Raw genomic sequence first — 24,173 nt, 5'->3', positions numbered from 1 at the left:
ACTTAACAAACCGCGTCCATATCATCCTTAGGAATCGCCCAGACATTTCGCTGTAATGCCAAGGCTCACGGAATTAATGTGGGCAGTCATTGTACACTTCGGCATTGTCAATTAGTATTGAGGAATATTCGATCGCTTCTATTTCTTCACCGCACTGATAGGTCATCTGCAAAGGCGTTCGCGGCAGTTCCGTAAATGACTGCCAGAGTCATCAATCAGATTAAAGGTTGTATCGTTTGTTTTATTGTTGTTAACATAAAGGTTACAAATCAATGAAGTTTGAATGGATTTTGAAATGTTTATAGCAATGTACATATGAGTAGTCAGTAAGCAAATTCTGATTATGGCATTGATACCTACGCATTTGCTCTGAGTAAAGCAGTACCAATTATTGTACCTATAAAAATATGAGTCTAGGTTTACAGAACTAACATTCTCGTCATTTTATATTAATAAAATTTTAATTTTAACACACTTATATATTGAAATTTCTATATATTCATTTAATACCTTTATTCTAACTTTATTTTGGTAAGGTGAAATTTATTATAAATCGGTCGGTATTATAAAACCCACCATACATATTGTATATTGTAGTCCAGATTCAGCGACGCAGGGTAACGCTTTATAAGATTCGTTGCTTTAAAGTTAATCCTGGAAAGTGAAGAAAATAGTTTTTCACTATAATCATAAATATACAATATCGTCAACTATAACTTTCAAAAGAATTGTTATGATCATGGATCATAAATACGTCATAAAATTGTATATAAGAGACCTCTACTCTACATCACTACAAACAAATAAACTCAACTGTTCAAACCTATGCCTTGCAATAAACAAATATTAAGGGTTATAAAGATTTATTCGTGAATAAAAGTAGATATAACAGATATTTATTTATCTGTTGTCCAATCATTTAAGAGCAAGGTAAAATTTGTGCATGCAAACACCAAGTGTAGAGTTCTTGACCCGTATTATCTAAGAGGCATGAGATTACCCCTTGTCATTAGCCGCCCCCGTGGCCGCTGCGATCAGCTGTAATGACAGTCCGCCGGTGGACCAGTTCTGTTATCATTGCTGTGGAAGGTCGATTGCCTATAATGAAGCCGATTAACAGGTGGGTCGTTGCGCTCGTGCCTTGTAATTTTGCGTCGATGATTTTGTAGCGTTAGAATCGATATTTAATTATAGTTGCTGTATTAATTTGCATTTGTGGTTTATTTTTTACGTTAGTGGAAAATTTTTGTTTATATAGTAAATGACGAAATGTTTCATGACGGCTACGTGGCACAGTGGGTAATACCCTACTTTCTGCGAAGGTGGTTCAAGTCCCACAACTGGAAAGTATTAAGAGCGCGCAACGCGTCGGTACGATATGGATAAAATTCGAAGCGCGAACGAGAATTATGACTTGCACGTGAGTGAAAAGCACGGAGCAATTGACGCGCGACGCAAATTTTATGACGTCAACGCTAAAAACCATTTTTACCTAATTGCAAGTAAATTAAACAACATAACGAAAAACAAAATGGCCATGTTCAAGATATATACCTAATTTTCTATACAAAACAAAAATTTAAGAAAATAAGTTTGCCTTTCCTGAGATTGAAAGCAAAATGTGAGCAAAACATGTATTTTTCAAAAAAATAAACTATCGAGAAAAGTTTTACAAATTGTGTATTTTGTATGGTCATAACGAAGCTAACACATTGAAATATCATTTACCTAAATATCAGGCTGCTAACTTTTCCAGAATCTGAGATCCAGAACCATTTGTAACCACCAAATTGCATATTGCACACTCTTAATTGTGTGAAGAGCATGAATGTCTTCTAGTGGGTGGGCAACTGGGTGTCAGTATAAATATTTATATGTTACCGAAGGGTAGTTGCGCTCGTAACTTGTAATTTTGCGTCGATGTTTTTGAAGCGATAAAAACGATATTTAATTATAGTTAGTGTACTTATTAATTTGCATTCCTGTTTTTCACCTATTTTAAGTTAGTGGAAAATTTTTGTTTAGATAATGTATGACAAAATGTTTGAATCAAGTTCTTGCAAGTATTGCTGTTATAGGTATTGATTTTTCAACCAGGATAATGTTCTTTACTTCAGTGTTAGAGCTGTGATAGCCCAGTGGATATGACCTCTGCCCCCGATCCCGGAGGGTGTGGGTTCGAATCCGGTCAGGGATACCAGAGAATTTTCATAATTCTCTACGTGTGTGAAGTCTGCCAATCCGCATTCACGCGGGCCAGCGTGGTGGACTAATTGGCCTAACTCCTCTCACTCGGAGAGGAGACTCGAGCTCAGCAGTGAGCCGAATATGGGTTGATAATGTTGATGATGAATGTTCTTTACTGGTTTCAAGGACACATGTTATCTTATCTTAATATTTATAAATTACGTGTCTCGTTGTTTGTCCTCGATGGACTACTTAATCAATTTTAATCAAATTTGCACACCGTATGCAGTTTTAGTGGAAGTGAAGGGGTAGGGTACGGTATTGGTAGGGGTAGGGAAGAAGTAAGCGCATATAAGTCAAAGCAAAGCCTGACCTGGTTCGCCATTATTGAAAGGCTATAGTTACCTTACCAATGAATACGTTTTGCCAAAAGATTGTAACGTTTTTATACTGGCATTTTATTTTTGTAAAATAATATTTGCTATGTATTTTAAATACCGTGTGGCGCAGTGGGTAGTGACCCTGCTTTTTGCATCCACGGCCGTGGGTTCGATTCCCATAACTGGAAAATATTTGTGTGATGAACATGGGTTTTTTACAGTGTCTGTGTGTATTTATACATTATATAAGTATTTATACCCATATTAGTACCCATAACACAAGCTGCTATGTATGGTTACTTTGGGGCTAGATAGTGATGTGTATTGTTTAAGTATATTTATATTTAAATATGACCGATATTTCCGATTCCCTCCATCTAGATGGAAAAGACTGTGTAAGAAGTCGGCACGACAATAGTACAGCGGGCGGGGATTGAACTACCACCTCTCGTTGATGAGTCCGACCTCTTTACCTCTGAGCTATCTTTCATTCCATTGAAACCAGTAGGTTGAATATCCAAACTGTCGCATTCCATAACGAATTGCATCTTTAGTAGTGCGTGCTAAATTAACATGAAGTAGCTAACTTTGTCGAAATTTTTATTGCTCATTTCCATCTTAACGATGACATAATCTGAATGGATAACTAAATTGGTCAGAACTTCCTTGTATCTGTATTTAGAATTGCAGATACGTGTACCTACATCAAGACTCAGATGTTCTAATGAAATACAATTATGACGGTCAAAATGACCAGTTGATAAGCTAGCAATTGATCCATTTGCATACATGTCTAATTTGCTATTCAAAATGTAAAATAGTATGTAAATATATTATTTAGATGGTTTATATTGAGGCGTAGATAGGAGTAGGTCATATAATAGAGTAACTACGTATAGACCAAGAGCTTGCATACCTCATTTTACGAAGGCCGAAAGCTTGTCCGCAGAAAAACCAAAGTTACCGACATAGCTGTTACCGAAGCTGAAGTGATAATAGGCGGGTCAAATACTTCGAAGAGCCGATGGACGTTGTGGTTCAAAGGTGCTGCAATGGCGACCCTCACACTAGAAACCACAGTTTTGATGAGCCCTCACCAGATAAACTGACGACATCAAGCGAGACGCAGGGATTTGCTGGATGCAGGCGGTTCAGGATCGTGATGTTTGGAAGTCCCTACAAAAGGTCCTGCGGTGGACTTCCAACAGCTGATATGATGATGATGATGATTCTAAAAGTTTGTCAGCCCATGCTCCTACCATAGACCTACGTTAACAACAATAGTCATAGGACAAATTGAAAATATTACCCCGACCAAAAAAATTTGTCATATATTAACTGTATAAAATAATTTTGTTTATTAATGTATAATCTAAAGATATGCTACAAACATTATTATAGGTATAACAAGGTCGAATCCTAACTAAATCCTCAACCACAATGCTAACAGGTTTATTATCATAAAGCTATAACTCGAACAAATGGAAGGCTGAGACAGATACCAATCAACGGATAGCTAACAGTAGAAATTTTACATCACAGCACATCGCGCGTAAGTACACGGACACATAAACGCCAAAACTGCATGTGTTTTGTCGTTTATACAGTACAAAAAATTGTAGACTCATTCTCTGAATCAAATATTTTGACAAAATTTCTGTTAGGTACAAATTAAACCTTTCTTCAAAAAAAAAACAAATTTTGTAAAAAAAAAAGCAAAGTTTTGTTTGTTAAATAAATAGTAGCAGTCCTAAATCATTTGTTTATCTTGGAGTTTTAAAAACATGAAGTGGTTAATGTTATAATTTATATGATATGGGATGACTGTATGGATAGAAATCCCCATCCCACGTTCTATCCAAAATTTCGCATTAAAAAATTAAACGCGAAAGTTTGGATAGAGGGACGTTTATTAATCAATCACACTAACACTGCTGTATGGATCTGAACAAAATTTGGCACAGAGATAGATTAAAATAGAATTAAATACCATTACCGGCTAGCTTATTATCCCGATATTTCCACGGTAATGGAATTTCTGCAGATGAATACAAACAATTTTACGAAGAATTATTCATGACACAGACAATCTAAAACACTCAAAGTCTGTTTCAGACTTACGGCATACAGACTTAATTTTAAAGATCTAAAATGTGCACACGCTCCGAAGAATTCCATAATGACAGTGCCGTGATTTATAATTGTCATAACATTTTCTAAGTGGCCATCCATACACACCCTATAAGGCACGTTATCCAGTATGAGCTGAACAAAAACTTGCAGCCATTAGCGATCATAACTTATAATTAATTAAATAAAAAAAAAATAGATAAAAAGCTGTGTAAGACGCGTAATTGTGGCCCCTTTAGCCCTGACTTATATTACTACTTTTTACTATATGATTCTAAATAAAGAAATAGTACGTAGCTTTGCGTAGCATAACTAATTGGATAAAAAATTATATTACGTAGTATTCTATAATTACAATTACTGAAAGCAAAATTATGAGTTTAGTCTCAGAATACAGAATACATATAAGAGAGAGTTTAACATATCATCATTATCAACCCATATTCGGCTCACTGCTGAGCTCGAGTCTCCTCTCAGAATGAGAGGGGTTAGGCCAATAGTCCACCACGCTGGCCCAATGCGGATTGGCAGACTTCACACACGCAGAGAATTAAGAAAATTATCTGATGTGCAGGTTTCCTCGCGATGTTTTCATTCACCGTTTGAGAAACGTGATATTTAATTTCTTAAAATACACACAACTGAAAAGTTGGAGGTGCATATCCCGGGCCGCATTCGAACCTACGCCCTCCGGAGTCGGAGGCTGAGGACTTATCCATTGGGCTATCACGTCTCTGTTTAACATATATCCAGTTTAAAGACATAGAGTTGTAAAATACTCGTAGTTTAGAAGTAGTTATCTAAATTTTTGTAGATATTTTCTATTAATTAATTTATGTTATCGATACGAGCATCGAAAACGGCGGCACATTAAACATAATAATCGTAAATTTTTATTTTGGCTAATAAATCTTCGCGAAATCATGATAGAAGATTAATTAGATCAATATTTTTATTAGACTGTATTTTAATTTACTACGAATGAAATATTAATCGGAGTAAAGTCTTTGATCTACAATCGTGTTACGTCAAATTGTATCTAAAAGAAATTTCATTTGTCTAAACATTATTATTATCTAAGAATTGAATATAATATTTCAATTAAACCGAAATGACAAGCAAGACAGATTACGCTTTCACTGCTCATAAACATTTTTAAATTTTCTTAACTATAAATCATACCCTTCTCGGCGACTTAAAGTCCACATTTAATTATATCTCCTAGTTACAATAATAATAAGAACTAGATTAGCTTGGCAGTGATAATTACAGAAGCTATAATTGCATCATAGTCTCATATATAATTTCATGTTAAGTTTAATTCATTATATTATGTGATAACCCGTGACATTTGCATCCGGTCAATTTCGGTAGTTACATTACGTGCCAACTACTGGTCACTACAAAGTATTTCGTAATTACTGTGTAGTAGTCTCTGTTTACTAGGTCCATGTGAATATATTATTTCTTGAAGTGTAAATTTGCCTTACAAAATAGACCATTCTTATTACAATGCTATCAAAATTAAATATCTGTCCATCCAATAATCTTCACAAATCTTAAAATCTATAAAAAGCTTGATGCGTCTCATGCCGATCCACATAATTGTGGTTGATAGTTATAAATTATGACTCATAATACCTCATATTGTCGTTGAAGAAGTGTTGACGACCACCTTCTCATTCTTGACCGCCAATTCCAAAAGTACCTATACTTTTGACTACTTACTACTTGATGGTAAGTGATGATGCAGTCTAAGATGAAATCGGGCTAACTTGTTAGTAGGAGGATGAAAATCCACACACCTTTCGGTTTCTGCACGACATCGTACCGGAACGCTAATTTGCTTGGCAGTGTACGTCTTTGCCTGTAGAGTAGTTAATAGCACATATCTGTATAATATGTAAAAAAATCTCACTTCACTTGTTTATATAATTAAAAACACAAGATTTATGAATAGTGTATGATCTAGTTTTGCCATTTAAATTCATTTGCCGGTTACTTTCATTACCAAATATAATAAATATAACAAAACCTGTTTTCAGTTTTTACGATCTAAATCTTGAACTCGTTTAATGAGATGAGTTGGATTACATTTTTATTCTTAGCTCAACTCGGTGTCCTTCGGTAAACCGAAAGAGTTGCAGCTAAAAATATAATTAACAAAATTAACGATCGAAGTATATAAACATGCCAATAACAGTGAGATATTATTACACATTGAGTCTGAAACTTACATTGGACTTCATAGACGTTGCAGGGGCACCCCCAGGAGACCATTCACCCGCTGACTGCCAAATTCTAAAACGCATACAGTTTAAATTCGGCAGTCAGCCGGTGAACGATCCCCTGGGAGTGCCCCTTACAACGTCTATGAATTCCACTGTAAGACACTAAGAAACTTCACCACTTTCTGACAAGTGTTACCACAGAACATAGAAAACGCTAAAGAGAACACTTTAGTGTTGCATAGTCTAAACGTAAGTTTTGACAATTTTATAATTTATGTTATCACTAGTTGAAATAGATATAATCACCCTAAAAGACCAGACTAAATATGGAATCTTTTTATTAAACACTCCAAAGTGAAAAATTCGGCTATTTTTAATACTAATCTAATCATTATTAATATAATAATCATTAGCCTATTTTAACTACTCACTACAGGACCAGACTTCCCTTCTTGTAGGAGAGGCAATATGCAGTTTAGATCCAACACGCTGCTCCAATGTGAGTTAGCGAGATTAGGTTAATGTTTGGCAATTTAACAATCACTATCAGATGCTAATGATGATTAAAACCAGGGTTAAGGTGCTCTTTGAGGTACGGTGGTGTTTTTGCTGCACCACAAATTTGCTTGCTCCGGGATGAGAATTTGCTCTGAAAATTCTAGCGAGTAAGAAATGCTCATTATTTTATATACTAATATGATATACTGAGCATTTTTTATAATATAACACTCAAAACTTGAACTCAACATGAAATGAAATATAGTTATTAATACATATTAGTATATAATTCAGTTGTTAACAATCCAAATTTCGTAGAGCAAATAATGTTAACGTATTGTAAAGCGTCTCTAAGAACATTATACATTACTGTTTACGTAGGCGAATACTCCAAAAAAAATACGTCGAAGCGAAATTCTACATGTTAGCAACGAGACAATACTTCCGCAATGTATTAAGGAGACTTCTAATAAAATGCAGCGGCGTCGCCAGTTCTTGATAAAGGCATGACCACCTACATACTACGACTGCGTTGGCGAAATGTCGTGTCGGGATTTCACTGAGATTATTATGGTATGCTGTTGCTATCAGTTTACGCCTTGCAACCTGCCTCTCCTTTGTTTATTTAACTAATCTCCCTTTTGGTGGTGCTAATTTGTTTTAATTTACATTCGTACTTTATAAATGTCTTTTGTTTCGACTATGCGTTTGACTAGACTGGGTTAATTTTTTAGCATAATAGGCCAGTTGACACTTTTTGAAATGGTCTTATACTGTTCATTATCAAGAAAATCGATTGAGAAAAAATTATCATATTTTTTTAAGAAGTTAAATTTTAATTTTTAATTATTTTTTTGACAATACAAGCCAAAACGCCTGTCGGCCATGATGGTCTATATTTCAACTGTTTCATGACGTCACTTTAACAGATCCCTTACAAGCGGAGCGTTTGACAAAAATATTAGTTTAACGTTTCATCAAGTAACATTATGATCTCACAAAATGGACGACAGCGTTTTTGATATGTGAGTGCTTTATTTTTAGATTTCTTATCACCTAAGTCAGCGTTTACGACATCATTCAAGCCAGTCTTTTCTTCTTTTTTTAAACTGAGTTTTAATAGATTTATTTGGAAGTGGACTAAATCTGAAGACTCGAGAACTTGTTGTACCATTCTCGTATTAAAGGCTTTTTCGCTTAAAAACCAAATGTTAGTCATGTCCAAAAATCGTGGTAAATGCACATTTTAATTTTGATATTAACAATTTTGATGAATAATTTCTTGTGTTTAAAAGATATGTTTATATTAACGATCAATCAAGTTCGAGTGTCTATTGAATTCTTTTTTCTTTCTTCGCCTATTATGTGTTTGTAAATATCTCAGATTACCGTAAAGAGATTGAGTTGTGTCTGTTATTTTTGGTATAAATTTATACAAATTATAAAATACTTAATCGGAATTTTAATCGAAATACAACTTGATATGTATTCTACGTAATGCTAGGCGATTGGTATGAGCAGTTATTAATATGATCACATTAAATGAATTTTTATTTATGGAAACACGAGGTATGCCTCAAGATACCTGTAGGCATTTAGCTCGGGAAACGCGTTTTGAATTACAACTAGGTGGAATCGTGTTACATAACCTAACTTAATGTTTTTCTATAGTTACAATAAAATCAGGTGATTTTTATGACACTGTTCAACCGGTACTACTTGGCATTCAAATAAAAATAAATAAAAGGTTTAGCTCAACTGGTTCTACACGTCATAAAATGTGCAGTTTAATGAGATTTATTTTAATTTCAAGGCCACAGTTGCACATCACAGTGATCTCATTTTTTTAGTGTACCTAGCAGTCTAATATAATAATAGTTTGCCGACTTTATATATCAGTGTGGGTTTTATTTAGCTCATATCCATTAAGAGCATTTCCAGTAAATAAATAAACCTCCAATGATATAAAACTTGTTAAGAAAGTGTAAAATATAAATAAATAAATAGCAAGTTTATTATCATCTTTTGGGAGCATTTGCTCTAAGGAATTTCAAAGTTAAAGTTAAATAAACTAAAATCTAAAGACCCTACAGATATAAAATCACGCTAAGAACAGATATAACCTATCTATTGTTAGCATGATCTTTTCCATGGTGAGAAATGGGAATAATTAGACGACTATAATAATTCTCATTACTTTTCAAAACACAATTAATTTTATTTTAAAAGAAAATTAACGTTATGTCCGACTGTCTGCCTGTCTGTTACCTTTTCACGGCTAAGCTACTTTAACGATTTGGGTGAAATTTTTAATAAACATTGATTAGACCAAGCAGAACATACACAACTTTTATCCTGAAAAAGTCCATAGATCCCGGGGGAGTTAAAAGACAGAATTTCACGCGAGCAAAGTTGGAAAAAAACGCTAGCTTCACATATATTAAACAAGAATAACAGGACGAGTTGGCACCCACAGCGCACCAACACATCCCGCGGCCCGTAATCAGGGCCCCATACATCATCTTAATACTGGCCGCGTCACCGCAAATCCGAATCACCAATGCAAATGTGCCAGGTTTCCTGCCTTCATTCTAATACCGGCTATAATTTATGTGACAAGTCATGCTATCTACCTCCTGTACACAATTTTGTGGAGATTATTCGCTGAATAAATAATGAAAATGCATTATTATATCTGTACTGTAACGATCTCAATCGTTAACCTTTATTTCTGTGACAGTAATGTACGGCTTTCCGATGAAAATGTATCGCTGGTGTTGCATTTCGTCGCCGGGATAGCTGGGACTGCACGCAATGGTATCAACACGCATCAATAATTACAATGTATCTAATAATAATTGACAGTATGAGGGTATGACCTCTGCCTTCGATTTGGAGGGCGTAGGTTCGAATTCGATCCGAGACATGCACCTCCAACGTTTCAGTTTTGTGCATTTTATGAAACTAAATATCACTTGTATGTAACGATGAAAGGAAAACGTTCTGCGGAAAGCTGCGACCTGAGAATTTTAAGTCTGCCAAGCCGCATTGAGCCAGCGTGGTGGACTATTTAGACCCCTCTCATTCTGAGAGAAGGCTTAACAGTGAGTCGAATATGGGTTGTTAATGTTGATGATGATGATGGTCTAATAATTTTTATATATGTATGTGTTTTCTTTGTCGTTACACTCTTGACAAAGTGGTCGTGGTCGTCATTTGGGTGCGGTGGCAAGCCTCACTATCCGTCGCCATTCCTCCCGTAGTGTCGCTCTCCTAGCTCATTCGTGAAGCGATCCATGTGTTTTATGAGAGCTAAATCATGTAATTTTGTTTCTCCTTTTGGTATAATATCTATCACTGACGGCCTGGCAGCGCCTGATTAAGGATACAAAACCCATTGAAATTTTAAAATTTACCTATTAAAACAAATTAAGGAGAACAATTAAAAATTATACAATATTTTATTAAAGCTTACGCTTGCCGTGACCATGCTTCTTTAAAACAATAATGTCTTTTGAAACATAGTGAATATTTAATTTTCCACTCTAGGCAACTATGAATGGGCAGAAATTTGTTCAATAGGCATAAATCAAACCTTAGACCTCTGGGTCCGTTTATCGTACAGAGCTACATCGCTAGAGAAATGCCAGTGTGAAGTATGAAGGGACATTCTGAACAGTTTACATTGAAATGAATTAAAATGTCATAAAAATTGTTATAGGCTTCGCTATACCAGCTGTAGACTTTACATTAAATTCGCATTATCAGTAGAAACATCCATATTTTTACAATTTGCAAATATATGATGTTAATTAGACGGTATACTGCAATCTTGTATACTAACCTGATTTATTGATAAGTGTTCTAGAAGTATGTGCTATAAAAAATTAAAATAACTGGGGCAGTTCTTGGGCTTGGCTCATATTGTATCTACAGGTACGAGTAAGTATGTACAAAATAGCGGTTATTTAGACTTTGTTTTCCTTGATATTTTATTGAAAATGATAATAAAATATAGCCTTTGTTACTCGCTGATAATGTAGCTCTCCATTCTCTACTGAGAACTTCAAAGAGATTCTAAGCAACGAAAAAAGAATCTTATGTAACAGATAATTTTTTTAAACAAATATCTCTAGCCTAATATTATAAAGAGGTAAAATTTGTGGTATTGTAGGGGTAATCTCTGGATCTACTGAATCCATTTTGAAAATTCTTTATCTACTAGAAAGCCGCTTTAATTGTGAGTATTATATTCTAGTCTGTTATTCTTATGGGAACGGGAACTACGTGGGTGAAACCGCGGGCTACTAATTCACTTACTTACATACACAACAAACAGCTTAGAGCTAGTGAAGTTTTCTTTAACGGCTCGGATAGTAAACAGTTTACAAAGTTTATAGGGGAAATTGTGTAGTTTCCTAGTAATAGTCGTTTACACAGATTTACGGCCGACTCTGATCTAATTACCAGCGTCTCATAAAACCTGAGCACGCGCCGAAGTGCAAAACATTTCAATACTTAGCGTACCTAAGCGTTTCCTAGTTTCTTCGTAACTTATACCCAAGTGTAAAGTATCCCTTACAGCAATAAAATATTGCCGGCAATATTGCCCAAGTCTATCAAAGTCCTAATAGATTGAGGAATATCGAATTCAAATTGCTTTTATATGGCTGAAATATTAAGTCTAAAATTGAAATGGTCTTATATTACGAGCTTTTATTTACCTTGTTAGCATGGGTCAAATCTTGGAAGCTAAATAAGAACAACTTTCAAACATTTTTTCTTTTTTAAGTGCCATCTAAGAAAATAAATATCACTGTCTCAGACGGTGACGGAAAAACATCGTGAGATATCCTGCATACCAGAGGATTTTCTTAATTCTCTACATCTGTAAAATCTGCCAATCCGCATTGGGCAGCGTGCTATTATTGTACCCCTCTCATTCTGAGAAGAGACTGGAGCTCAACAGTGAACTGAATATAGCTTGTTTGTTAATGATGATGATGATGAAGTGCCATCTTCTCTATGAAAGTAAATGCAACTTCATACATAAGTGACATTCAGTTAGAGCTTCCAGCTTCTTGTTCATTATCTGCATTCCCGTCTCGGTTTACACTTTGTCAAGGTTGTTGTTGTTTGTGGTTTGCCCTTGACTGTTTTTCATATAATTTTAAATATTAATGTATCCATGCAATGCTGGACGTGAGAATATCTGGGCCACTTTAAAGTCGTCGGACTAACTGGCTCATGGTCCTACGCTGCGTGTAGTAGTTCCTTTTTTAGGGCTCCGCAAGGAATCCTTATAGTTTCGCCATGCACGTCTGTCCGCGGTTTAGCGCAGAGGTAACTCGTCGTCGTTACCAACCCATATACGGCTCACTGCTGAACTCGAGTCTCCTCTCAGAATGAGAGGGTTTAGGCCAATAGTCCACCACGCTGGCCCAATGCGGATTGGCAGACTTCACACACGCACATAAATTTTCTGGTGTGCAGGTTTCCTCACGATGTTTTCCTTTACCGTTTGAGACACGTGATATTTAATTTCTTAAAATACACAGCTAATTTTAAATGTTTCTTTTTATGTATATAAATTTGAGATCAATGTGCAATTTTGTATAATCTATGAATTTTTATTTTAAAGTCAATGTTTGTGATATATTTGAATTATTTCTTTAGGTGCTTAGAATATTTTATTAGAAAATGCGTATGAATCAAACATACAGGATGACTGCAATAAGCGTGTAACTGTTTAAACCAGACTTGCCCACAGAGCATAATGTTCGTGAGACTCTCTACGACATATTTTTTCCTCTCAGCGATTCAAAGTGCAAGTCAATGTAACGTGCTCGTGGACATAATCGATACATCTCGCGTTTAGACACTTTTATGTCGCATAGAGTTCATACATCGGATCGCAATTTCATATCTCGCCATAAGGTGGTTGGCGCGACGCACTTCCTAAAATAGTGATGTGAAATAAATCAAAGATTATGGATGTCGATACGTCGCCTAAAAAACTAGCAGGGCGTGTGAATCTGCTCCGGCCTCGATCTTATGAGAGAATATGTCAAGTATTTGTGCGACTGGTAACATTGCCCGATTCGATTTTACACGCGCTTTGCCAAACGCAACTACCAAGTGGTATGAAACGGAAATGTTATTATATGAATAAATTCATAACTCATGCTGACATTTTGTGCCCAAATTGGGACTTTTTTCAACTTTAACGAATTCGTATCCAACGATGGCTAATATGTTGCTACGTGTATGCCATAATTGAATATCAGACTTTTATGTTTCATTTTAATTTCAATTAAGTTTGGATAAGATTTATGGTGTGATTTATTTTTAATGGGTGTCTTGTAGATACAATTAAGTCTACAATTTAGCTCAGTGTTTTATAAAGTAATTATTTTTTATTAATTTTAGCTTTAAATGATACGCACAGTCATAAATTCTAGTCTACCGTAATAACACTAACATAAAAATAATGATCTGCAATCAAAACATGTAACTTGTACCATATTTGCATTATTCAAGGTAATTTTATGATTTTATAATTTAATTTATGTTTATAGTTATTTTTTTGTGAATGTTCGATAAACGTGTATCTATTTTGATTGACTTTTGGCGACCATTTTGAGGAATAGAATAAACTTTTACCTCTTTCAATTGAAGTAAGCCCGCTACCATCTTAGACTGCATCGTCATTATAAAAGGGTATTATCATTATTATGTCGTCGTATAGGTACATACCACAACCTCAAACGAATTATACAGGGACCTGCGTCGCTAGACGTTACTTCTCTGTATAAGATCAATGATCTAACGCATTAATAAAAACTGTTTCTTTAGAATAGAAAGATGTTTCATTGTTGTATAAAAAAATTGTGCGTAGTGTAAGCACAAAAAATATATTTATTGGTGTTAAATATTTTTGATGTGTGAGTTTACCTGGTCCCCCTTAACCCTCAAAGAACGACAGATAATTTTGATAGTGAATTTGGGTGTGATAGTAGTCCATATGACTTTGGTCTGAGACTACGTGTAATATACTCGTAATAAATAATCTATTTCTAAATCAGGTCCACTTTATTGGTCTTTAGTTAGTACCTAGTGTAAAAGATAAACGCTTCCATACATAGATAATATAACTGAGTTTACCTTATACAAAATATAGAGATAATGACGAAACGATGCGCCACCCATATGTTCCACGCCGGTAACCATGCAAAACGCGTATCATTGGCAGGTACTGTTTACATCTCAACTGTAAACACGCGATATGCAACTATAGGCCCTATTGTGTACACTTTGATGCTAATTTCGGGTGAACTGCGGAATCTGACGTTTTGTAGGCATATGCCTATTCTCGATAGTCTATCGTGATTGATGAACGGACGTAGTAAATCACGAACATAATTATACCTACTAAACGCTTATGGTGGTAGCCGTGATGATAGATTTACGAGTTAGATTAGGTAAGGTCTGTTCTACCGGCATGACCCTTTGTAGAAACTGGAATTTGTCTCACTGTAACTGGATTTGTAACAAAACTATTATATTGACGAAGCTAAAATGATATTTTAACATAGTGTTGTAAAATGAATTCTACGTTAGTTGAACTTCATTATTTAGCTAAATATTTTAAGAAGAATAGAAGAAATATGTAGTAGTTTCTTGGCAATTCAAATTAAGAAAATTGGTTAAGTTGTATTGACTCAACTGTAACTGGATGAGTAAGTGACGTCATACACCTTATAGTGAGTTAATAAAGACGTGAAAGATATATAAAAAAACATCATCATTATATCATACCTACGCAATAATATAAGTAGGTAAGCATCTTATTTAATTAGTAAAACTACCTACGGTATCCATGTAAGAGTAGAACGCTGCTATAGGTATATTATAAAGATAACTTTATTATAAGAATCCTCAGCAACGACTAACATAAGATTAAATCATTATCTATAAAATTACGATGTCTCGTTTCGATTCGCACCTAACGTCCAATATAATACTTATAATATTATTAGCTGATAATGATAAACAAAGTAATTTATCGACGGCACGCGGTATCGCGCAGCGCGTTATATTAGCACTCGACAGTCGATAGATAAGTACGTTCCCCACACTACACCGAATACGGTAATTTATTAAATTGAAGTATACATAAGAAGCCGAGCGGAACGGGCCGGTGGGCCTATTCGAAATGCATAAAAGCCCACAAAAGTCAACAGTCGGGTCGTTAGAGCGGCACTCGGAGTCGGCAAGAACGAATAAACGATTCAAATGCTAATATATCACAAGGCGGCGTGGCGTGATGGCGCTCATTGGCCACGGTATTTACATTAACATACATAACCGTGTTCGCTCCGCCTACAACGCAATACGTCACGTCGCTTCCGAACGTTAATTAAGCGCAATTAGAGGATCGTGACTCGACTCGTGATGGGATCACACAAATATGCTCAAGTCTAAATGCTATTCGCCGGACGTGCAAACAGTCGGGCGCGTGAAAACACCTAGCGATCCTTTGATAGCGCCGACGTCTACGATCTCGCAGTTATTGGTGTACGTGCAAATATCGGATAGTTGCGGTCGCTCTGATAGTTTCTTAATGTGCAATTATTTTCCCAGTTTCTCCGGGGGCTAAATAGCTCGGCGAGAGACCGCGGCAACAAATCATAACAAGCGGCACCGGCATCACGAGCTCACCAAATAAGGTCTCTGAAATGTCGATGCTTGACTCTTGTTCAAAGGATTTATGTCGTCTGCTTTTGGCACAAATTAGCGGCGTGTCCAGTCGTAGGCGTGAGCCAACAAATCTGCACTAGCAGTTAGCACCCTTGAAAATGTTCTATATTTCATGTACAAAAATACACAAACCACTGAATATTGGAATTTCCAATGTTTTCCGACAGTCAATCTGAGACTGAATTTAATTTTTTTTATTAAACACACATTTATTTACTATCGGTAAAGACTTTTACTGTTACAGACGTCCTAGAAAGTACAATAAAATAGCATTTTACATTTACTTTTTAAGAAATTCGCTCCAAATTAAGTTCCCTGTTGAAAACAATGAAGTACCTATCTGGCGAAGGATATAATTTAGATGAAGGTAAGCCGTCCCAAAGAAAAGGAAATTTATATAGCGTGATACAAACTCCGGTTTCTCGTATATCTAGAGTACAATAGTGAATATGCATAGATTTTTAAATGTAACCCGACGGGAATCGGCTTGCATGAACTTTTCGCCGCTGGTACCTATATACTGAAAGACCCTAAACATTAACTCGGCAATACCACACTATTAAAAGGCTATGTTATCGTATTAGAACAAAAAAGTGTAAAGATAATGTGGTGTTAAAATTGCTGTTTTGGTCGATTAAAGACAAAAAAGTAAAACATTGTAACATATTGATTGTAGACATTGCACGCATAATACAATCTGTCACACTTAATGCGTAATGAAATCACGACACATATGCGTACACGTAAACTATTAGTATAAGCGAGATAGAAGATACGTGGGTGATGAGTGCGAGCCGATCGATCATACACCGATGAAGTTGTTCAGTGGAAGCAAAGCGACTTTTTTACAAGTATCGGTGTGGGCACAAACTAGATCAGTGAAAGGGACAAGGAGCCGAGATAAACTAGACTAGTTTTTATGTAAGAAGATATTCATGTACATTTTTAAAAAGAAATTGCATGTGCATAAAATTAACTCTCCTCGTTTTCTCTATCACATATTAATGTTAACTTTTTTTTTAAACAACAGGTCTCTAATTATGTTGTATCGATAACTTTATACCGCAAGCACTATTAAGATCGGTATCGTTGAATTCTATCAGCATTATGATTTAGCGTTTGCAATCACGTTCGCTGCAAATATGTATTTACCTCATCAAGTACCCAATAAAGTATCGTTAATAATTAATTTAAAAAACATCGTTTCTGTATCAATTGCTCTAGTTTTCGATGTCGCAAGGCAGTGGGCGTGCGTCGAAGGCGAGCGTAGGAGCTCGATCTGATGCCCTCTCCCGTGCACCGGTCACGCTGTTTCGTCATTGCAGTACAGCTTAACATTATACGAACTCTGTATGAACTTACAGAATAGGAACTTACTCTTTTCGAGCAATCGGTGTTGATCATTGATGATAAATAATAATGACTGAAGCGTCAGTAGAACGGTAAAGACACAGTAAATATTATAATATTTATTGTGGTAAAGGGGTCGAATTTATGACCTAGAGTCTTAGTTTGAGCCCGACCCGCTGGATTATTGTTGTACCCACTTCCAAACAGCTTTTTCCGACTACTTTTGCGGGAATAAAATTATTTATTGGTCTAATAATAATAAAGAATATTTAATCACAATCATTATCTGATTGGCCCACTACAAGCCTTCCTTTTTATAGAACAAGGAATTAAAAGTATAGTTCCAACTATCATACGAATTGGTGGTTTACCACCAGACCAACGAGGCAGTTTGTTAATAAAAAAAAATGTGATGGGTGATCCGGCGAATGTATTTTAATAGAGCGTTCTGTTGTTCCAGGTCGGTGGCGCACGAGCCCGATGAGCGCGTGCGCGGCGGCCGCCATGCGCGAAAAGCACGCGGCGCCGCGCCGCCTCGCCTCCCCGCCCTCCTCGCCCCTAGAGCGACACCCCAGCCCCCTCGGCTCCCCGCGCGCCGACGAGCCCCTCGACCTGCGAGTCACGCACAAGCGCCCGCAGCGGCTGGAAGATGAGAACTGCAACCTCATCATCCCCTCGCCGCCTCCGCACCCGACGCACCCGACGCATCCAGCCCACCCGGCGCACCCCGCCCTGCTGCAGTTCTGTCGGCGCCTGCCCCTCGCCCTGCCGGCGTCGTTCGGCCGCTACCCGTTCCTACCGGCGGCGGCCGCTACCCTGCTCGCGCCCGGCGCCCCGCGTGCGCCGCCCGTCCCGCAGAACCCCGGAGTAAACAGGGCCCGCGACCGGTACACCTGCTCCTATTGTGGGAAAGCGTTTCCGCGTAGTGCGAACTTGACGAGACATTTACGGACACACACGGGCGAACAGCCCTATCGCTGCAAGTACTGTGAACGATCCTTCTCGATATCGTCCAACCTGCAACGGCACGTGAGGAACATTCACAACAAAGAGCGGCCGTTTCGGTGTCGTCACTGCGACCGGTGCTTCGGCCAGCAAACAAATTTGGATAGGCATCTGAAGAAGCACGAAGCGGAAAACGGGGACGACAACCGTCGGAGATCTCCGGAAGAGACGTACTTTGAGGAGATCAGGTCGTTCATGGGCCGCGTGGCGCCAGCGCGTCGCGCCGGCACGGCGGCCAGTGTCGCGGACCACACCTGATAGCAAACTTTAACAAGCCCCCAAAACAATAATCTGGTCGATACATCCAAATGACTCTTATGTGTAATTACAACCGTACGTCTGACTTTGTGGATTGACGCTTTACAGATTTGTAAGCCGCGCCATTTCTACTACTATCACACCAAATGAGCAATATGTGAAATTTCATTCTGACTGCACAATTCTGTAAGTAAAGTTGCATGTACATGCACAGAAAAACAATCAATTGTTAACGCTTTTAATTATTTTCATAAAAAATGGCGCTGAAAAGTGAAAATGACAATGTGTCGGCTTTAAGGTTATAAAGAAGTGATATGTATACTTTATGTAAATATAAAGCTATCGTTCAAAGTAGTTAAGTTAGAACGCTTACCGAATTTTTACTACCGATAAAGATATACGAACTAGAATTTATTTTATATTCATTGTGCATAAAGACGTAAAATATATAAGATTCTGAGATTAAGTGTTCAGAGAGTGTTCGCTACTTTAGATTTAGGTAACTATAAAATATAAATGTATGAATGTAAGTAGTTTTGTATTATTTTTTTGTAAATTTTGCTTCATTTGATGTTATGTTAGTATTTTAGTCTGAGAGGAAACGCCGGTTACCAATAAACATATAACTTGTTGCTTATTGATGATATGAATAATTTTATAAAATGTTAGAAAACTTGTTTAAAAATTGATCTGATCGATATTCTGTGTGTTGCGTAAACTATTTACTTTATCTATTTACACCGGCTGTATAAATATGTAAAGAGGTAGAGCAATTTACACTTGAATACGACGTTTGACGTCCAAGTGTAAAAGGGTCTCAATTTCCTCTACTTTGTCGGTTGTAAAGACAGTGGCACTCATTAATGAATTCTTACAGTGAAGTTATGTAACTTTGTTTTTCAACATAACAAAAACAGTCAACGAAAAATGGGATTTTGAGGTTTTGTATTCTTCTAGTACCTAAATGTGTTCAGCGGTACCAAATGATTTAAAATATTATGTCTTCCGTTATAAAGCATCCTATAATAAAGTTAATTAAATCAATTGTTCGTTGAAAGTCAAAATTATGTTGAAAACCATTGCTATCCAATTTGACAGTAGATTTTTGAGCAAAGCCATAAAGTAGATGATATTTTTATTCATGTGACGATATGCGAGTCACAATGATTGTTATGTTTAAAATATTACGCAAATTAGAAAGTATCTTTTTATATTTTTCAGAGATTTTAAATAGAAAATTTTATATTAAATATTTTGTTTATCTATTGACAAACTCAAGGTTTGTTTCTAAATCGTTTTACTAAATTAAGATAATAAAACAACTGTGATTTTATTTATTACTTGGCCACTATTGGATCCGTGTATAATATGATTGTTGTATCAGTTTTATTGACGAAGTCTCTCAAAGAACTAATGTAAACGTTCCTTTAAGTATAGATAGATCTCTATTATTGTTACGAGTATAAAGTATTCTATGATATCCTTTTTCACATCTTGCTTTGTTTTATATTTATATACATTATCAACATATAAAAAATTTTACTGAAGACTTGAGCTAAAATATTCGAAATTATGAAGAAATTATACAATATCTTTATGTAGTGATTCTCATTGATATGAAAGTGGTTTAGTAGCATCAAACATCATCGTGTCATAGATAAAAGTATAGATTAAAATCCAATAACTAATAATCCTGAATAAATGTCTTGCCATGTAATAATGAGAAAATTTTTCTTTATTACTTATGCCTATTAAATATAATGTAAATATTTTACTATTAAATGTAAAACTACGTTTGTTTTACATTTAATAGTAAAACGGAGTTTATGTCATCGATTTTATATAAAACGTATATTATTATAAAACGTGAAAGCGTACGTCCTCAGTGTAGGCGTATTACAAATATCCGCGACGTACAAAACTTCTAAAATATGAAAAAAACGCCATTGCGCTCGCCCGCAGTCAGTGTGCCTAGTGGGAGTTTTCAATATTTACATACTGTTACTATCGCGTTAACGTAAACGAGAATTTATACGGAATAGAAACAGTTGTGCAGTTAGTACCACTAGATGGCGCTTTTGGAAATTCGCGTTTACGTAAACACGATTGTCACAGTATCAAACTGCTACTAGGCCATCAGGGCAAATTTTCGAGTATTTTTTTCCATCATTCAGTTTATACTCGTAAACTTGCTAGGTAGAGAAACAGGTAGATTTGGTTTCACACATTGGATATTAAAAAAATATCCATTGCTCATTAAAACCCTTTCTTTGGTGAGGTTTAAAATTAGCGCCTTGGTAATATATTAGAATAAAATAAACAATTTAATATATATTTTATTTTATTAAAAATATTGTTTTCTTAGTTTACATATCTGGTGAGACCGGTTTTTTTAAAACACTTTAGAAGAATTACTATTTAGAGTACACGACACTCCATGTACGTATATATTTTCTAAGATATTTATAGATTTTGCATAGGTTAACAATTATAATTTATGTATAATTTGGAAAACAGTATTGTATTGCAATATAAAGGCAGGTCAGACTACTTATTATGCTATTTTTTTGTATTCGAGTAAAACCAAAAACAATTTTGAAGTCAGTAGAGCCTAAAGGTGAGGCATATGTGCAGACTCAAACGACAAATAGAGCATGCACTTCTTCGTATTAGATGCATGCATGCGTATATGGTTACCAGTATGTGTGACCGCGGGTGACGCGAAAATACGCTCGTGCGTTCCACGAATCGCTCCACCGAACGCTTGTCACTTGGACCAAGCATAATAAGGCTATACAAAGTCTACGAGTATATCAAGCTGACAGCTATCCTTTAAATTTAAAATTGTTAATACCATCACCAGTGCCTGTCAATCTGGTGTTTGGAGATTTGTAATACCAAATTAACACCAATATCATTGTACGAATGATAAAAATTAGTTTGAACGACATGTGTGCTATAAAATATAAGCTAATTATAGAGTAGTCTGGTCTGCATTTAAGTGCTCGATGTTAAGGCCTGCGTATGCTGAGTAACAAGCCACGCTGAACACGCGACGAGCTTATGCTATGATCATAGAGATGCTAATAACAATGCAATATAAATGGCGTGTGTCCAAACTATAGAGACAAGTGTCGCCAACGGGTACTTGGCTCTAGATTGATACTTTTCTAAAATGTGGGTACACTATGCAGTGTAAGAAAAACATTTATTTTTATAAAGTAGCACACTGCAGTTATTATCAAATATAAAACGCAATGTAGTTAATACTTATAATACCTACTGTCAGTTGCAAGGACTACGCGTCTCTTGAATTTTAGAGATGCAGTTATCTTGCTTGCATACTATTTCTATTGCCTTAATAAGGATTTTTATAGTTACGATATAAAAAATCCCAATGGTCAATATGTAATTACGCATCTGACCAGAAGTAATTACAGCAACAGGATTTTTTTGACTTACATCTTAAATTGATTTTGTCATGTGATGTGCGAAACTGCGCCATTAAGTTTCTATATAGTACGTGTTGAGAAGCAGTTCCAAACTAATATTTTCATGTCACAATACAAACTTGAAGAATGCATATTTGATCTAGCACTAAAAATAAGTTAATTCTGCATATACTATTGAAATATGCAGCGCCGGATTGCTTTTAGAATATTCTTTTCTTTCTTAACATAAGCTAGCGAGAGTCTATAAAGTGCGGGGATATCGCCGCAGTTGAACGAAACACAATAGTGATAAGTGGTGTCTTCTCTAGTACTTATAGTAACTCAATGGCCGAAGCAAAGTTTCTCAGTGTACGCTTAACTTGGCAAGAGTTTTTTTTTCTATTACATAGGTATACACTTAATACAATTCTGTACTTAATTCATAATTTTATTTGGCGTTTACATTTTCAGAGTCGTTGTTACCTTTTAATATAAAACATTTTGCCATGTCTTTACTGTTTAGTATACTCGTACCAAATCTATTAAACAAGTAAGAGACGCTATTTAACTTATCACTAGATTGTGTAAGAAATAGAGATTATTACCTGTCGTTTTTTTTGTACTTTTGATACCTATTAGTCGTTTGAAGGTCACCGATTACCTTGTCAAAATGAAATAAATAACATTAAATCGAATTTGTGTATTTTTATTGATATTATCACATTTCATCTTTTAACCTTTATACTGATTTTCTCTAAAAATCTTAATTTACTACAAGAAATGTCAAGGAACCCAAATTATTGAAATTCGGTGCTAAAATACCACTTACTCAGAAGTAGGTAAATAAGACTAAGTATAATGAATTGCAAGATAAAAATGGGTAAAAACCGTAATTTATTCTATACAACAATATTTATTAGCATAATATATCTGTCCCTGAATGGGAAAATAATGCTTTGTTTAATGGTTGAAGAAAAATACAAAGTTCAGAAAATAATATTTTCCTTTCAGAAACAATCAAACTAATATCTCGAGTTTACGGCAAGACATAAATATCATATTATGTCAGGCATAAGTAGAAAGTAACATAAACATCATAGGCAAACAATATTTATCACCATAATTCAAAGACATCACTTGTATTAGAGCCTCAATAGTTCAACGGTCAAAGCGGCCGGACTCATCACCGAGGGGTGGTGGTTCGATCCCCGCCCCGTTGGTCTATACCCGTATATTGTCGTACCCACTCCTAATACGTTCTTTCCTGCGTTGGAGAGGGATGGGGATATTGATCATATTTAAAAATATATGGCAAATATCTTTATAATGATAAAAATATGCCTTAGTTTTTAATTTAGTAGTACATGCAGATGGTCTTTCTGATGTTAGGTAGCCTATAACAAAGCAAAGCCAGGCCACCAATTGCCACGTCCAACAATGTGCTGTCCTGCGGCTGTCAACATGAGATCACGAGATATTGAGCTTCATATGCATCAGAGCAACACTGCTTGGCTGAAAGCCGTTCTCTATCAAAAAGATTATCTACTGCCTATTAGGAAAATATGTTACATGTGGTGCGACGCGATAGATCATCTATCATCGCCACTGATACCTACATCAGTGGCGAAGGAGGGAATTTAGATGAAGGTAAGCCGTCCTAAAGAAAAGGAAATTCATACGAACTCCGATTTCTCATAATCTAGATACAGTAGCTACAATAAGGAATATGCATGGATTTTTAAAGGTAACCCAGCGGGAATCGGCTTACGTGAACTCTTCGCCGCTGGTAGGTATATAGTAATACAATTAGGTAGATATATAGGAACTTTATCAAAATGTCGCGTTCTCTACGCAACGTTCAACACTGATTAATTGATGTACGTATGGTATCTGATAGGTCATCGGAATTATTTGTCCTGACAAATCTGGCTTTGTAGCGATGG

General features: G+C 35.9%; 1 protein-coding gene across 1 annotated transcript in view; it reads left to right on the top strand.

The window, feature by feature from the left end:
* LOC112048953 (transcription factor hamlet) overlaps positions 1 to 22,925 on the top strand; it is a 163,875-nt gene extending 140,950 nt beyond the window's left edge. Inside the window, exon 3 of the mRNA XM_024086668.2 lies at positions 17,997 to 22,925. Coding sequence (XP_023942436.1) covers positions 18,017 to 18,799 — 783 coding nt within the window. The 5' untranslated portion in view covers positions 17,997 to 18,016 and the 3' untranslated portion in view covers positions 18,800 to 22,925. The remainder of the gene's footprint in view (positions 1 to 17,996) is intronic.
* The last annotated feature ends 1,248 nt before the right edge of the window (positions 22,926 to 24,173 follow it).

The sequence above is a fragment of the Bicyclus anynana genome, chromosome 19 (genome assembly GCF_947172395.1).
Source record: "Bicyclus anynana chromosome 19, ilBicAnyn1.1, whole genome shotgun sequence".
Classification (NCBI taxonomy): domain Eukaryota; kingdom Metazoa; phylum Arthropoda; class Insecta; order Lepidoptera; family Nymphalidae; genus Bicyclus; species Bicyclus anynana.
This window is presented reverse-complemented; position numbering and strand designations above follow the sequence as displayed.